The 18,130-nt window shown below is 39.5% G+C and overlaps 1 protein-coding gene across 3 annotated transcripts; it reads right to left on the reverse strand.

The window, feature by feature from the left end:
- Positions 1–261: 261 nt before the first annotated feature.
- On the reverse strand, positions 262–9,568 carry LOC107266933 (electron transfer flavoprotein-ubiquinone oxidoreductase, mitochondrial). Of its 3 annotated transcripts, none has more exons than XM_015737995.2 (8): positions 9,411–9,568; positions 7,788–7,895; positions 7,368–7,716; positions 6,974–7,280; positions 6,646–6,887; positions 6,171–6,565; positions 5,873–6,094; positions 262–949 (listed from the first exon to the last, which is right to left on the reverse strand). In XM_015737995.2, exons 1-8 carry the CDS (start codon positions 9,442–9,444, stop codon positions 786–788), a joined length of 1,821 nt encoding a protein of 606 aa, XP_015593481.1. In that variant the 5' UTR covers positions 9,445–9,568; the 3' UTR covers positions 262–785. The 3 variants fall into 3 exon arrangements, with proteins under 3 accessions (XP_015593481.1, XP_015593482.1, XP_024939640.1); XM_015737996.2 differs by lacking the exon at positions 262–949 and adding an exon at positions 5,686–5,765; XM_025083872.1 differs by lacking the exon at positions 262–949 and adding an exon at positions 5,693–5,808.
- Positions 9,569–18,130: the final 8,562 nt, after the last annotated feature.

The raw sequence follows: 18,130 nt of genomic DNA on the forward strand, positions 1-18,130 counted from the left end.
TAAGAATGGGTAAGACAGTTAAAAGAGGAAAAAAAGTGCGACGTAGTCGTGGAAATGGAAGCGGAACGAAAATGGACTTATGGGGGAAAGACAATCTTCAGAAACTACAGTAAGAAATAGAAAATGAACTGTTACGAGAACATATCGAAGCAGTGAAAAGAAAAAGAAAATTTTCACATATATATGAAAACAGACAAAGGACGAGAAAGAGGTACGTATAAAAATGTGCTAATATGTTCACCACAGAAATATTCGAACGAGTTAAAAAAATTAATTTTTAATTACATTGCCATAATTAACCATAATAAACTGTACACGTTCAATATCTATATACCGCTATATTTACATGTACGGGATGTACCACAAATCAATTAGAAAACTAAAAATCCTTTAATTCACAATTTTCACTGTTTTCGAAAAACATTTTGAATTCTTTTACAGTGCAGTGCAGTACATCCTGTGTAACTACACATGTAAAAAACAAATTGCACAATGATTTCGAATAAACCCGCTAGCAACGCTTTGCGAAAAATATTTCGTGTAATAAAAAAATTGCTAAATATGAGGACTGAGTAACGCTCTACATATATAGTGACGTATTTTTTGTACATAAAAAGTATAAAAATATACGCGTATACGCCGTGACGTCAATCCAATGGACGCTCGTGAAATCGGGAAGTGATGATCCTCGATGGACTCCAATATAATTAGTCGCAAACATGTAGAAGCAGCCATTTCGCCAGGAACAAGTGGTGCAGCCCTTCTTCGGCGGATCGGTTCGTATTTTACATTCCGTTGTACGCGGGTCCACCGCCGCCCTCGGGAACCACCCAATTGACGTTCTGACTTGGATCCTTGATATCACAGGTCTTGCAGTGAATGCAATTTTGTGCATTTATCTGCAGTCTCTGACCGTCGCCATGTTCAAGCGGAACGAACTCGTAGACACCTAAAACAATTCAAACAAAGGATACCGTAAGCTACGTATACTGTACGCGATTATAAGCATCCTCCCCAGCAATATCCAATCTCAACACGCCTAAAGGGTTGAAGAACCGCAGTCTGCCAAAATATAATAGACACCTTGAGCTTGTGTAAATCAACTGAAATAAATCATTTAACTTCCGAGCATTCAAATGTCCTTATCGGACTTTAGATTAGAGAGACACCCTTTAGAATTTCGAAAAGAGGATTGATTTCTCAACCCCCCCGAACCTAACAGTGAAAACGACCAGCTATCGCACCGGGGAAGAATGAGACTCGGAAGGTGATACGAAATTTTGATTTTCCTTCGAGAAAATCAACCCGTCAAGGGATGAAGGAGGGAAACGAAACGATTACTCTCGGGGCATCTTTTTTTTCTTGTTTGAGAACGTCAGCTGTGACAGACGGACATAAATGAAGCCTTGTCTTTTTACGTCCTTTGCCACGTCAGTTTTCTTCAGACCAGGTATCACCCCGCTCCAGGAACTAGAACTGGGATGACATCGAGAACAGGGATGCTGGGATGAGAACAGGAACGAACACCTCGGCGATATCTTTCAAGAGAACCACCTTATCCGCAGAGTGATTTCAATTGGTCGCCGGCCTCGTTCTTCCTTATTGGCCTCCTTACTCTTATCGGAGTCTGCTACCGAGAGAAAATCCGGCTTTTGGCCAACCTTCCTCCGGAAGAAGGGGACGATGGAAATATTTTCAAGTCCACCAAGAATACCAATGAAATACTATTGCCCAAGGTATCTCGTATCCGTAAAGTAATACATATGAAAATATAAGTAAAAGCACAAATCAACCATAGAACATCCACCTAAGCGAATTATCGCTACCTGAGCCAAGATACAATTTTTAGTGCCATTGGTACAGTCCAGCATCTCCGGTAACCGTCTTCTTCCTGGATGCTGCTGCGTCCCTAGATTTAATTACACCCCTGACGTTCTTACGTCGCTTTTGATAGGCGATCCCATCGTGGCGTATTCGTAGAAGAGAAGCGCAGCAGGATATAATGGAAAATTGCATTAGATGGCCCGTGTAGAGTAAAGTTAGAAAAAGATAAAGCTTCAGTTATAACGTCATAAACGAACGTATCTTCTGTAAGCACATATTAAAACTGCAAAACGACAGTGTGGTTACGGGCATTATGATTTGCTGCTAGATTGATAAATTATACGAATACACGAGTCTCGCAGCGCGACGTGCGTCCGTGTTTTTCAATTAGATTTTCATTAGCGTAAATATCTTTTAAAAAGGTTACATAGCACGACTACCGCGAATGAAATTTATTTTTAACTTATTTTTTTTTTTTTTTTTTCCTACTGAAATAGGGGAATCCCCGTAATGACTACTCTTCCAGACAACGGATAGAGTAACCCACTTCCATGGTTACACGCTTCCGTGCTGCCTTCTGTTTCTCTTCGCCTTGTGTACAATTTCGAATCTTTCTACTGGGGCTTCTTCTGCATCGCTTCTTCATCTTGACTGCTGCTACCATAGCAGAGGAGGGTTGCTGGCAAACGAAACTCCTCCTCTTCTACTCTAGCCCTCTTGTGTGTATCACGAGTGTGGGAGCTTAACGGGGATGGAGAATGAGATAAATCTATATTACTACACGGTGAGCCACCACGCGGAGCACCGAGCCTCGCAAGATCCTTCTGACGGGCAGGGACGATTTATTTGAATGGAAATGTGAAATTGATCAAGTTTTAAGAAATAAGAACGATTTTGTTTCGCGATTTTTTATGGGATAATAATAATGTAGAAAGCAGTAACTTCGAGTTATATGTGTTCTAAGTGTAAGACTTTTGGAGTTATCGACTGAAGAGTCAGTCAGGGTTGATATAAAAAAAAAAAAAACATTGGACAAGGGTGCGAAAGGACGATCCTAAAGGCTTACACATTATGCCACGTGTCTCAAAGGGGTTTAAGGGTGCATAAACATTCCTTGCAAGGGTCGAACTGTGGTATAAATCTCCAAAAGGCAAAATCCGAAATTCTACTTCGGATTCTGATAAGAAAAGAAAAAAGTGGCCAAAAATCAAATTTCGAGCAGCTAAATATAAAACGCAACATCTATCTGTTGCAGTATGGATGTCATAGAAATTTCCGGAAACTACTGGAATATCTATAGAGTAACATGACGCCACCAGGATGTCGGAGTCATCGGGTCTTGAGCCCAGGAACCAAGGGGTAACCAGCTCGTGAATAAGCGGGGGTAACGCGTACCCAAAGCAGCCACTTCCAGACAGTCGATAACCTACCCTTCCTCCCTGCGACGGCAGGGAAACAGGCCCGTACTCCCACCCCCGGTGTCTCTAAGGGTTAGGAACCTCCAGCGAGGAAGAACAAAGTGCTTGGCCGACAGAGGAGCGTAGGGGAAGCAAGAGACTCATGGGTATGGCTGTGGTAGCGGAAGGGGTAAGGTTGAGGGGGGGTAGAGAAGTCTGCGTGTTCCTGGAGAATTCCTGGAGGAAAAGCGTCGTAGCTAGTTCTCAGCGAGATGGGGTGCGAGACTCTCTGGCAACGAGGGTGGCAGAGAGAGAGAGAGAGAGAGAGAGAGAGAGAGAGAGAGAGAGCGAGAGAGAAAGAGAGGACGATTGGTAGACGTATAAATTTGTCTGGCTCGCAAGCGCACCCTCCACTATTCCGTCAGGAGATCAGGGGTGAACAATATAGCCCGAGGGAAAGCCTAAGGGTGTTCGAGGGTGACAATTAAAGACGAATATGTCGACAGGATGCGAGGTAGAATCATCTGAATTTTGATTGAGAAATTAAGATGTATCAGGAGTTGATTGGTACCCTTTGGGATCTTAAAGAAACTCCCCCTTTTCGGGAGGCTGATAAATTGCTGCTGTAACATAGGGATGAAATTTTTATAAGGTAAAGCAGGTCGGCTGACGTGAGTTCCCTCAGGTAATTCCTAGGTCGCAAAGGTCATGTTTTCTTTCTTAAGAACGGGGATGAACAGAAGATTAATAAGGACGAAAAAGGAAATAAAAGCTGAAAGGGATTAACCGGACGACGACCGGACCACCAAGTGGAAGTGGAGCCTGGTCGTTGGGGTTTTGGGGGTTGAGCTTGGTCGGGGGTTGTCTAGCCGCGCGGGGACCGCGATGGGGTTGTCCGGGGTAGCTCAGGTTCAAGGACACGCCGGTCGATACTCCCGGTGTGGGTGGAAAAGAGGGGTAGAACCCTATACCGCGCCAGACCAAAGGGGTTGGCGCTTGGTGCAAATTCACAAGTACAAACTTTCAAAGCACGATGCTTCATGTACGACGCGACATGACTCTAACCGACTTCAACCGGATCCAGTTTGTTTCTCAGTGCAAAACAAACAAAAGCATCAACGGAGACTCATTACTTAATCACTGTATGTAAAGGATACCATCCGGAACCTCCCGTGAAGTTAACCTTTGACCCACGTCAAAACGAGCTACCGTTATAGAAAGCCGCAAAAATTCTCGGAAAAAAAAAAATGAAATCATAGGATCAAAGTCTGCAATGCGAAAGAGCTCGGCTACCGCCGATTATAATTGACCTGGGGCAAGGGGAGTGGAGACGGGAGGGGTTACATGTAATTTACAGCAGTCATTTACCAGCAATACCCAGAGAGGTGATACTAATGCAAGAATATTTTGCATTTCAATTTGCAACAGGATACTAAGGGGATTAATGCTGATCCTTTGATATTGTGAATCTTGTAAGGTCGTTGTGCGCCATTTTGTATGCAGATGGCAATGACATTCCTTCCGTTTCCTGAGGAGGCTGGTACACGTAATGGTACTTTTCGTGACAATGCGAAAACTCAGTACATTTAGCGATTTTAATTGGACACATGAGAAGACTAATTAACCTAGTCTGCACCTCCATCGTCTCTCTTCCTTTGGACTGCCTGCCATATCACAGCAGTAAGTAGTTAAGCTATTTTTGTTGAAAGAAACCCACCAAAACTTTTCGAGAGCGAGTACCAAACATTATGTAAAAGAAAAGAATTTTACCTGAGGTGCACATGCATACGTAAGTGCGCTTGTTAGAGCTTTTGTACAACGAATTAAAATAGTGGGAGAAGTAAAAAGGGAAACTAGGATGAGAAATGCGAATAAAGAAAAAAAGAGAGGGAAAAGCCTAACGTTCAAGGAGAAAGTCCTGTAGTCGTGAAGGTTTTCAAAAAGAAGCGAATTTTTGTAAGATCCATCCTGTATCGTGGTATTATGTTTTTAAGCATTCTGTCCACTCGTAAGACTCTATTAGTCAAGCGCAGGTCTCTTTTTCTATTATGGCAGTATACCAAAATAAAGTCAGAACAAGAATCAATGAAAAACAGGCTTTACCGAAAAGTTAAAAAACTACAGTGATAAACCATAAAAAAGAAGTTGTCGTATACGGATATTTTCAAAGTACAAAACTAAAATTCTCTAACAAAAAGGAAAAAGGGGTGCTGGATCATAACGATTGATTTTTTTTTTTTTTAAGTTTCTCCCACACTGCACCGCATTTGGGTACGGTCCCTTTTTTCAACGCGTAGGCGAGAAAACTTATCAAAGACTTTAAATTCACCATTAGATGGATTTTCCATGAATAACATTTTACGACGCTATACGCACGCACACTTTCGTCATGTTGTTTTCCCTCGTCTTGAAGCTTTCTGTTTTTCTTCTTCGTAATATTCTTTCCAGCAATTTTTCTGGTAACTAATTTCTTTTTTTTTTCTTCGCCCTCTGTTTTCTTAATCCTCGAAAGGACGAAACACCACCCAAGGGGTCAGGGTGAGTCTTGAAATTAAACATGTAATCCCGCTGACAGGTTGTTAATGTGCTAATTCGAACGAACATTTCGTAGAAGCGTCATAAAGAATTATAAAAAATTGTATCAAACTTACCCGCAGGACAGAAACGTCCTTCCGGTCCATCGTAAATTCCCAAGTTCCTCTTCACTGGGATTGTGTCATCCATAAGTGTGAGATGAGGTGGTTGATCACCCTCGTGATTAGTTCCCGTAAGGGCAACCGATGACAGAAGATCAAATGAAATCTCATTGTCGGGTTTTGGATATTCTATAGGCTTTACTTCGGCAGCTGGTTTCAACTTCGAGTAGTCTGGACCTGAACAAATGAATTATCTAAATAAAAATTGTATAATAATAACAAAATATATAAAAAATAATTCTCTTATAATTACCTCCATGTGACAAGGTCCACGGTTCTCTACCGCCAAGAAGCATAGAGAATCCCGAATATATCATTCCACCATATAATCCCATGGACGTATGAAAACTAGGCCTTATGTTCCTAACGGATTTAAGTTCCTTGTAGATCCAACTGTTCTGAATTTTCTCAGTGTAAGTTTTCGGTTCGAGACCTTTAGTTAGCGAGGCGTTTGTCTCGGCATCGATAATGGCGTCTATAGCACTCTCAGCAGCAAGCATTCCACTCTTCATAGCGTTATGGGTGCCCTTTATCTTAGCCGTATTCAGAAAGCCTGCAGAGCAGCCAACTAAACAACCTCCAGGGAATTGTAGCTTTGGTAGGCTCTGGAAACCTCCTTCGATCAACGCTCTAGCACCGTAGGCTATCCTGAACACGACAGAATAAATAAATTTATAATGCCATTAAAAATGAGGGTTGAGTGCTAATCATTGATTCCAATTCCTAACCTCTTTCCACCTTTTAACGTAGATGTAATGGACGGATGATGTTTGAATCGCTGGAATTCTTTGAAGGGATTCAAGTATGGATTACTATAATCAAGACCAACAACAAAACCCACAGCTATCAATGGCGTGTCTTCGTTCAGGTGATACAAAAAAGACCCGCCATAAGTATTTTTATTTAACGGCCAACCGACAGTGTGCTCCACAGCTCCAGGCCTATGCTTAGAAGCTTCTATTTCCCAGATCTGTAAAGTGAGTAAGTATATAAAGTCAGAATCATCTAAAAACGATTACTTAAAGGACTGAATGTATGATAAGTCATGTAACCAACCTCCTTTAAACCAATCCCATAAGACTGCGGTTCACAATTCTCACGAAGGTTCAGCTTTTTCATGAGTTGCTTAGCAAGATGGCCGTGACAACCTTCAGCAAAAATGGTACACTTGGCGTGCAATTCCATTCCACGTTCGAAATTCTCTTTTGGGGAGCCATCCTTAGCTATACCGACATCGTTAGTCGCTATACCCTTGACAGAACCATCCTCATGGTAAAGAATTTCAGCTGCTGCATAACCCGGGTAAATTTCAACCCCTAAAGCTTCAGCTTGTTCTCCTAACCAGCTCACAACGTGTCCCAATCTGCAAGGAAGTGATTAATAGCAGAGCTCAATGGAAAATGCTCATCATGCTTACTTAAAAATCATAACACAAGAAAACAAAACGTACCTAACTACGTAATTACCATGATTATACATGGGCATACCCTTAAAAATAGGTATAGGGATTTTACCCTTTTCAGTAAGAAAGGCAAATTTGTCCTCGGTTACAGGGGTCTTTAGGGGCGCATCCAATTCCTTCCAATTTGGGATGAGCTCGTTTAGGGCTATGGGATCTATACAAGCTCCGCTTAATATATGGCCACCCACTGCTGAGGCTTTCTCAACCAAAGTGATACGAAGCTCACGACCATGTTTCTCAGCTAGTTTGCGGGCATGAATAGCTGCCGACATTCCAGCAGGTCCACCACCCACTATAAGTATATCAGTCTCATCGGCGAACCTCTCCATGTTTATGCCTAAAAGTAACAAGAGGATTGACGTTAAATATTGAAAAATAAATTATATTCTTTCTATATTCTAAATATACCTTTCCATCTTGGATCCGTTTCCCTTGGCACTACTGTATAGTGTGTAGTAATTTTTGGAAAAGTCCCTTCCGAGTACGCACGGTTTGAAGCAGCCTGCAGCCTCTGCACTATAACACATATAACAGGTCGTTAGAGATTTAGGACTATTTTTCACAGCCTAAGAAAAACATCAATTTTATATATGTATGTCCGCTCTCTAGAAATATACATACGAGCATATATAAATATTTGAAGAAATTTATTTAAAAATTATGTATGTGCTCTATTTGTATTACGATTAAGTGATTTTGAAAAATCCAGTACATACATATTCATTCCATTCATTGGCTGTAGTTCCGAAAACCGCATACCTCCGAAAAGTATGGTTTTTTTATTCTGACGTATTTTGACGTGCTGATGACGAATATAATAGTAAAAATACTCGAAAATTTCTCGAAAAATAATAGTTTTATGATAAAAATGCATAGAACAAAAGAGTTGTCATTTTCTACAAGCTACAATTTTTACTTAAAACTTTTTTCTCTAAAATCAATATTTATTGAAAAAATTTCAAAAAAGTATTTTTTTCTTGAAGAATGGCAATTTTTTTTAAATTAATTTTGCGGGTATTTTCACTATTATATTCGTCATCAGAACGTCAAAATACGTCAGAAAACAAAAAACCATACTTTTCGGAGGTATACGGTTTTCGGAACTTTATCCCATTCTTTAAACAATACTAACTCAGGTATAAATCAAAGTCTACGTTATCATATCAGCGACATCATAATAACGTAAACAATAGCATTTGGATTTCTTTCAAAAAATTGAACTCCTAAAAAAACATCTCTGGTTCTTAAATATTATGTAAGGTAGTTTAAATACCGACCGTTCTACGATTCGGTGAACTTTGCATTCGCAAACGTCACTACCAGTTCAAAGTCCACCGTTTTCACTGACGCATCATATGATAAACATTCTTCAGATCAGATACTAATAGTATATCGTAAGCACCTAACACCAGATATGTGGAGTCGGTAAACATTAATTAATATGAAATATTGTTTTTGAATATGCCAATGTCAGAATATCCAAAAAACCATCTTTAAGACATCAAATAAAACAGTTGTTTTCTTAGCTATCTTAAACATTACTCGATATCTGATATTACAGTTGCAATAAACTAAAATAGATACTGGACGAAGTTTAAAAAATATATGCCAACGTCAACTATTATTTAGGTTACATAATACACGTTTACTCGATGCTCACTGTAAAAAGGGAGTACAACCAATTTAAAAATGCATTCCTCAAGGAAGGATTATTAGGATCATATTTGATCGCAGAGAAATGTTAATGTAATTTACATGCATGAATCGTGAACTACTTTCCGAAGTAAAAAAAGGAGGCATAGTGAAAATATAAAATGATTGCTCGAAATATATATGTATTAAAACGTAGGTACGCGTATTGTTCTATTAGGTTTAACGAACGTTCGGTGCATCATTTATCATTGGAGTAAAATCAAGGCACCTAGCTGTCGTTTTGAGTGTAGATGCGCGACGATGACGTTACTGTTTCTTCGTTACACCTTCTATTTTTTCCGAGATCTCGTAATACCGAAAGTTTTTGTGGTAACTTACAGATTTTCGACGTTGTAAACATCGTGGAGGCCATGGTCACACACTGGTAACCCACAGACTGTTCCACTCCACCGTGAATGTTTTCGGTACTTGGTCACTTTCTGTTTTGACGGTACACTTTCGTAATACAGCGTTGCCGTTTGAAATGTGACTGAACAACGATCGCACTGCTATCTGGAGGGAATTTCATTAGGCGATTGACGCGACATTAACGGAATTTCACGAAAGTACATAAGACATGAAATGTTTTTAATAGTTGTATTTTCCAACAGTCGGTAATATAGAAAACACACTCAGTAGATAATATGATCGATTGCAGGTACTGGAGCTCAAATGAACTTCATATATTAATTTCTTTACCACCAAAAGATTTGTTGTAACCAATAACGCGTTCCGTTTGTTACCTTACGCCCGGCACAAATTCATTTTCATTACTTTACTTGGTACTATAGGCGTTCTCAATTAGCAGAATTTTTCTTACCGAATATACCTTAGGTAGTGCAAAGTTGCATTTATTGCACAGGACTAGATCTTATAACGCCAACGGAAGAAAGTTCGGCCAATGGAAATCACCATAAGAATACGTATAGTTATACAATAGCAGTATTAGCACATTGATCGAAATTACATAACTGATCGATTCTAAGTAACGTCCGTCTACCCCTCTCCATGGAAAGTATATTCCCATAAAATTTTATGAACCTGATTTATTCCTAGAATGATATTCTAATAACAATTCGGAACGTGGAAGCTACACAAACTATTCAGAGAATGCTTTGCCGTTCCTAGAATCTACACTACGCCCTTGTACCAAAGAAATTGTGCCTGCGAATAATATCACCGACGTCATAGCACATATACCTACAGGCATTTAATTATGTTTGACAAATATCTAGAACGAAAATGGATACCGTTGACGATGTTCATTTTTCCGTGAAAAATATTTTCCCGCAAGACAATCGATGTCAGCGAAAGGATAAGTACAATTACAATACACGATAACACCAAACGACATTAACAAAAATTTTCGATAACGAAACTCACCGCAGTGATTAGACATGATAAGCCATAATCGCTATATAAATATTGTCCATCTAAATGAACACCAAATACATTTTAAAGTAGCTACTTGAACCAAGAATGGTTAAAAAAGGTCGACTACCCATCTGCTCACCAAATTAAAGTGCATCAGCACTCCTATTAATAGCAATGCGGTAATCACTGACAATCAATCACAATTATATTATTGACAAATACAGCCCGGCCCAGTTACTTATCTATCGATCCAATCTGCAAAATATCCAACGTCCAAAATTACATTTACATATACTAAAACACAAACTGATTAAAATTCTCCTAACACGAGAAAATTTTTCTTATTTTCTGTCTTATCAGGAAACATGGACCAAACGGAATAATGAATCTTCATTCATGCGTCAAATTCGGGAGTATTATGGACTCTTCGAAATACAGATCGAAAACTTGCACATCAAAATTTATAAGAAAAAAAAATCTTTCACATTAAACGCCCATCCTCTTATCTGTTTACGCACTGAGAAGCCGGATCCGAAGAAATACGTCGATTCCCAGGGCAATTCATGGGTCAATTAATGATAGATAAATTTGTAAAAAAATATATGGCAGACATACCCATACACTTATACATTATATGCAAATTTTATAAATGCCGACCAATGACGTTTGTTCTAATCATAAATGAAAACGGGATTGTGATTAGACTACCTAAGATTGATGTGAAAAAAGAATTAAAAAATGAGTTATTTGTTTCTCATATGAAATCCAGTGTACAGTGATAAGGCCCATTAGCAATTGTTTACCCTGATTGATATTGCGTTATTATACCATATGTGCCACGTTTTCCTGCAAATCCACTCTCGATTTATATTGACAGCAACATTTTTTACGTTTCGCGCAGAAACACGTTGGTAAACATCTAGAGGGTTGTGAGTCAATATGATAAACAGAATTTTAAAGCCAAACAGCAAACGTTACGATTTTTACATTTCGAGTAAACAAAAATGAGTACACTACTATTTGCAGGTATAGAACGTGTTACTCTTTACGTGTTTCGTTTTGCATTAAAAATTCCAAAAATATTTACAATACCGTTCAATGCTATGCAAAACATTGGAAAAAGGCCCAAAAAAACCAGTAAATTCACGTTGAAAGGGACTTACGTAGTGAATAATTTATATTTGCTTTTACACAAGTAAATCTGATCTGGTGATCGTCCAATACATGTACGAGAGAGCAGTAAGCATTTAAAAAAAATAATGTAGCCCTTCCCTGAGATGAAAAAAAAACTGGGGTGTGTCAGTGAATCTATTTTATTATATTGCCCAATGTCTTTTTCGTTGACCGTCTACGTCACAAAATAAAGGTACACTCACACAAATCGTTCTCAGCCCATTTATTGTGTTTAGGGGCGAAAAATCCCAAAGGTGGGTCTCGCTCGTACAAATATTTTGACGAGCAAAAAAGTGCGAAATTAACGCACGTAAATTTCCACAGTGGAAAAAACCTCTAGGCAATCATATAAAATTTTTAGTTGCAATTCACTATCATATTCTTTTTATCAATATGACTATTTACCATCTAAGCACGGATCATTGAAACAACAAGCAAACCTAGTTACAGATTAGCCGTAGTTTCGCAACTGACAACAATGAATCATTTATTGTTTTTCAACGGACCATTTCGAGCGACGTGGTCACTCGTTAGCATGCACTTCGTTATGCTGCACTAATGCATATGGATATGTAGTGTTGCTACCTGCCATCTTATTTACCCACCAGTCCGACATAATCAATATTAGCTAGTCGTATGAGTCTATTGACTATTTGCTCCGTTCCACTTGGAACAACAGATATTTCGTTGTGGCTGAAAATTTTTCAAATTGATTATCAGCTTGATAAAAAAGTATTTATCCACTTTTTTTTTCCTGGTACACGTATTTCGAACAGGCACGTGTATTCGAGCTTTGTCCCGCTCTACGTAATACTGGTAATACTCGAAATTGGGTGTTGATACGTTAGTGGCTAAGGGCTTTTGGTATTTACGATAGATAGATTGGCAATGTGTATTTCGGGCCGTCCTAGGAAGTGAAGTATTTTCGAATGAACTGAAAACATTACGAAGCTAGATGGTGGACGTGCTCGAAGGTGCTTTCGTGAGATACCGCTAAACTACGACGGAGAGCCGGAAAGGACGGTGTCTCCTGGCATCGATCCAGGCCCAGTGTTACCCAATACCTAGAAAAACATGGTGTGTCTATATATCAGCGATGAGAATGAAGCAATTAATTTAGATATATTGGCAACTAGAGTGACTTCCTTATAACAATGACTATAGGTCGACTTGATAAGAACAAGAGAAACTAAGGACAAGAAAATCTGTGGTACTCGACGCGCGTACCTTGACTGTGCGAACAACCGTTAAGGAAATTTGAAAGGAAAGTTCACGGTTAGAATACAAGGAAAAGTTATTTTTAGTCGAGATAATTTTTGTACGAAGCAACACGTGGTCGGATCGTGATAAAATCTTGAGATTTTGTTTCCATTTGTTCCAAGAGGTTATATAGGATAAAAATAGAAAAATATGCGAGAACAAGAGAAACGTGTTACCTGTGTCGAAAAATACTGATGAGGCTGGTGAACGACTATTTGGCACATATAACGAACATTAGTTTGGCACTTCTTGGATTGTCAACTGGGGCGACTCGGGTTTGTACGAATTCGAAAAGTCTTTTCCAACAAGTAATTAGCGATGATTTTCGAGGACATCGAATAGACAGAAGACGTACTACTGCGAATAGAGATGACAGCAGTACTGTTGTATCTCTTAGAACTATTCTTAATAAATTTCGGAAGGTCCAGTTAAATTTAGAAAACATACGTATATGCAGTGTCACAAAGCTTGTAGAAACCACAACGTAGCATAAAGGTTCTAGTGATCAGAGATTTGAATTAATTAAAACTTTGACACGGCAAAGAAATTTATATGTGAATAGACCTTTGGTGTAAAATCGAATAAAACAATGATAAAGTCTATTCGAGCCTAAGATTGAAGCAATTGAATAAACCTTAATGGATCAAGACACAGTGAATGACTGTAATTCAATAATCTAGCCACGTGGAATGTTCCGGTAACTTGCGGATCAGAGACTTCTCCATTCTGGAAAACTATCGCTTACGGCACAATATATCAAGAAAATTGTTTTCCAGAAACGCGATATGCTCAATTTAGCTAATTTGTTTTCGCGATCTAAAATGCTCTATACGGCAATAATCCTCGTGGTGGGCTCGCGTATGCGTAGATTAGGCAAGCACAGGCCATCCCAACAGTTACAAGCACAAGCGCAACGTAGACAAGTACGTACACGTTCCTCTGCGCGCATCCAGCACACAAGTAAAGATTCCCGAGGCGATTCGTACGACGACGCTTGTCGTGGCAGACACGATGACTCCCGAAGTTACCCCCACCATAACGACACTCCTCGCATATATATAGAGCCGGTGAAAGTTTTCAAACCAGTCCATTGCACGTAGTGAGATAGTACGGTGCAAGCTTAAGCTAATCGCATTTCGAGCCACGTACACTTCGCGCAATTTTCATACCAGTGACTACCGAATTGTACAGTTCTTACATAATTATCTAAATAGATAATCAAGTTGAATCTCATTAAACAGAAAAAAAGAGGCTTGACATCGAAATCTAGACAATCGGAGATAGAGAGAGAGAGAGAGAGAGAGAGAAAGAAATAGAAAGAATAGAAAAAGTAAGCAGTCAGCTGGAGTTTAAGAAAATGCCTGCCGACGTAGCCATGCATACCAACTTCCTACAATTCAACAAGAGCAGCCTTAAGAATTCGAACATCGACTCCTGCTGGAACACAGAAAACATGAGCGGTTACATGACTCTGATTGGTCCCAACAGTCATCGCCAGAGTGTCCAGGTGAAGGTGTACCGTACCAGTGTGGAACACTTTGCCGTGATCTATCCCCAGAAGAAGGTCTGTCGTCCTCTCGGCGTTCTTAACCTCAGAAACACCACTATCGAGCGCTATGGGGATGAAGGTTTCCTGGTGAGACAGAAAGGATTCGACTCACCAATTGCTTTGACTTTCCTCATGGAGAATAAGAAGGAGCTCGATTATTGGATCCTGGCTTTCACAGCACGCTCGAGCCCCCTCGTTCATCAGAGCAGTCTTCCCATCGTCGAGGAGGAGGAGATCTAAAATGGGCCAGATGGAGATCCAGGGTGGTCGAAAGCCACGTACTTCCTTTTTTCGTATCGCGAGGGCGAAAGCCTCGCGAGAAGGATCTCTTTTTTTTCGTTCGTGTCGCCATATTTCATCCCTCTCAGCGAAACGTGTGTCTCTCAGTAAACGCGCATGGCGAAACGAGACGAAGGTGAGATTTGGGCATCGACTATGTCCGAATTTAGCTAACCGGGCTGATTCTCTAGCTTTTGCTATCCTGAAGAAAAGAGAGAATGAGAATCCGAAGGGAAGCATAAAAGTATGATGGACGACGTGACTGAAGGAATAGAAGGAAGAGAAGAAGAGAAGCATACAATAGTTATACAAAGGAAGAAGAAGAGGAAAAAATATCACCACGAAACTCAGCGTCCCTGATAGGAAGATACCAGCGAGACATATCACTTTAAACGGGGCCATATTGCATCCTGACCTCCAGCTTCCTGAACCAGCATTATCGATCCCAGCCAGCTGTGACCAATCCCAGCCTCGGCACGTCGAGAGTAAATATGGTGCGCGTCCACCGACAGATACATAGTCTCTAGGATATAGAGAAAGGACGAGAGGATCTTAAAATGGATTTGACATGGGACACCCAGTAGATCCATACCTCGGACTTTTCTTTAGCGCACAATACACCGTTAACTCTAGCCTGGCAACCGGCTGTCCAAGAGGAGCGGAAGTTCTGTCTCGTTTGTTATCCGCTCGAAACCGTCATGGCGCCACCTCCGTATTCAGTTAACCGTATCAGCTGCTTCTGGCAAGTTACAGCGTGTTAAAAAAGGTCTTCACCACTGACAGTTTTTTACCAGAGAGAGTTTTCTCGCTGTAAGAAAGAAAGTGAGACAATTCGAGGACACTATTGTATATGGCGCCGACGCACAAGGATTCTGATCAACCAGTGTTCGATCATGAGCGGTTCTATCGCGCTCCTGATCGTAATACTAAAAAATATTCTTCGTATCCGTAAAATTGTCTGTGATATATCGTCATTTCACTGGCTCATTGTCAATGTCGTAGACTCGATATTTTATTTATAAGAATATTCTTATTGGCGGAAACGCAACATTCTTCAATCCGTATGTACTCGGTTGTACTTATCGTTTGTTTCTGTAATATTTCCCTATCCGTTTTTTCTCACATATGTACAAACAGTCATCGATCCATTGTAAGCGTGTATTTGTTCATTGAATCGTCTTCGAGTCTACTGTAAATATAAGTTAAGAGTATGTAGAAGGAAGAGAATACACGTCTGTTTTTGAATATAGCATAAGATGATTGAGGTGTGTTAAGATAAATTTTTTAGTTTCTTGTTTACAACCTCTTTTCTTCTATTCTGTTATTGTTATATAGTAGACACTCGATGCACCCGATTAGTCAATAATAACTTTTGATAAGAACCTGACTGTAAGCTTTCTGTTAAGTTTTTAGATTTATCATTTAAATAATTTACTCTAGTAGACATACGAACCGTCGAACGGGACGTTATTAACAATTCAATGTTCTTCCTTGATAACGTTAAATGAAATAATGTTATGGTGGCCAGGTGTTTGAAAATAAATGTAATTTATCACGAGAAACCTTTGCTGCCTCAATATCAACCGACAACCATCAACAAAATCCTAATACAAAGTAATTTCTCTAAAGTGACTATAAAAGAAAAAATATTCCACCTTATTTTTTTTTCATACAAAGTCAATAGACATTACTTAATCAATATATCCTTCTTATAACGCTAACCAACTGTATTCACAATATCCGTTGAATTCCTGTACTACTGACCAAGAGGAACTTGTCCATGCTATAGCATGATAACTGAACTAACTACCAAACTAACAAATAATCACATGACGGTACAGTGAATATGTCTTTGGTCCTGATTTGTCTTTAAATTATTAAGAGTTCTAAGCGCAAGATCCGTTTAGCTTCTCTGAACTTGAATGACATTTAGTAAATTCTCAAAAAGTATATACTCTTCACTTTACAAGCATTTAGCTACGTTAGACAGATACTGTTTGTTGAGTACCGTTTGTATCACTCGCAAGAATCCATACCGTTAGTATAAAAGAACTAGTTGATTTTTACACGGCCAACATTTTTTATATATTTTCAAAAGAATTCGAGCGTTTCGAATCCCTGTAACGGCTTCCGATTAAAAAGCTGTAGCGCCAGGTATACCAATCTGCATAAATATATAACATTGGCTCATCCACTTTTACGCTACGTTCCTAGCATTTGCACAGCACGACTGCCAGTAAATATTTACACGATGAGAAATGCTTTTCTCTTGAAATGCTTCGCACTGTGGAGACACCGTCTTATCGCGATGGCGATTGGATCAAATGAAGCATGGATGAAAAAAGTACGTTGCGACAAGAAATATCGTGAGTCGCGTTAATACAAAGAATTTGCAGGTGAGTAGAAAATTATTGACTGGACTTCCATCTTGCAAATGTCAAGGCGACGTATTCAGGGTTGAGCGTACGAAGCCGATATTTTTTTCTGCTACTCGAATTTACTTAAAAAAAAGAAGGTGAATAAGGGAGGCGTACGAAAACAAAGACGTAGGACAGACTAAGTGAAATAGCAAAGAGAGCCAAAGGAGGGGGTACGTTACCACAAAAGGAATAGGGTGGCTTTCTGGATTGTACAAGTCTCCCTCTCCGTCTACAGGCGCAGCAAAGTCTTGTACTGTTTACTGAGAAGTCTCGGTGGCAAAATCGTCAACGGTTTTCTTGCATCTGCAGCTTGGGCACGATATCCCTCCTTATGGAATGAAAGATCATCTTTTGTGCCTAGTTTGTTATTGGGACGGTTCCCCTAACCCAGGGTCGTCCTGAGTAGACATTCAGACTCCGGTAGTACCTGCAGACAATTCTTTTCGGTTAGTAACCCAAAAAAATAACTACTTCCACAATGTAGCAGACGATTCTTCTTCCCCTAGGGGAACGTTGACCCACGGGATTCAGATTGAATAAAACTCATGGTGTGGTATATGTCAGGTATACGGGTTTCTAAACTGTAACGTTTTATTACGTGGAAGACAAAACTTTCTTGTTATTTATTTAATCCTTACCAAATTCCTGCAGTAATTTTATCTGTTTGCAGTTATTATTGATACTCATAGGTTATTCAGAGGGAAGGTTACTAAACTTATTTAAGTCAGTTGAAGCGAGTAATTCTATATTCAGACACGTCAGTTTGCCATTTATTCATTTATATTTCACGATTAGCTTCAGCATTAAGACTTGCTTCGTGAGGTGACTTAATACTGAAATAGCGGTACGTAATGAGAATTAGATAGGTTAAAGCAGGAAAAATAAGATTTTCAGGATTTCCACCAGCTCGCAGATACATGAAATGTGTCAATCATAGTGTATTAAGACTAAAATCAATATTGTATCAATATATTTCTGAAAAACATTAAAAGTCTTCGAGTCAC

The sequence above is a fragment of the Cephus cinctus genome, unplaced genomic scaffold (genome assembly GCF_000341935.2).
Source record: "Cephus cinctus unplaced genomic scaffold, Ccin1 Ccin1_scaffold0330, whole genome shotgun sequence".
Taxonomy (NCBI): Eukaryota; Metazoa; Arthropoda; class Insecta; order Hymenoptera; family Cephidae; genus Cephus; species Cephus cinctus.

Bases quoted from the DNA above. Each gene is read 5' to 3' on its own strand.
- LOC107266933 (XM_015737995.2), bottom strand. From the start codon at position 9,444: ATGGCCTCCACGATGTTTACAACGTCGAAAATCT. The intron at 6,566-6,645 runs GTTAGGAATTGG...TGTCGTGTTCAG, and splicing joins ACGTTAAAAGGTGGAAAGAG to GATAGCCTACGGTGCTAGAG. The intron at 6,095-6,170 runs GTAATTATAAGA...TCATTTGTTCAG, and splicing joins GTGGACCTTGTCACATGGAG to GTCCAGACTACTCGAAGTTG.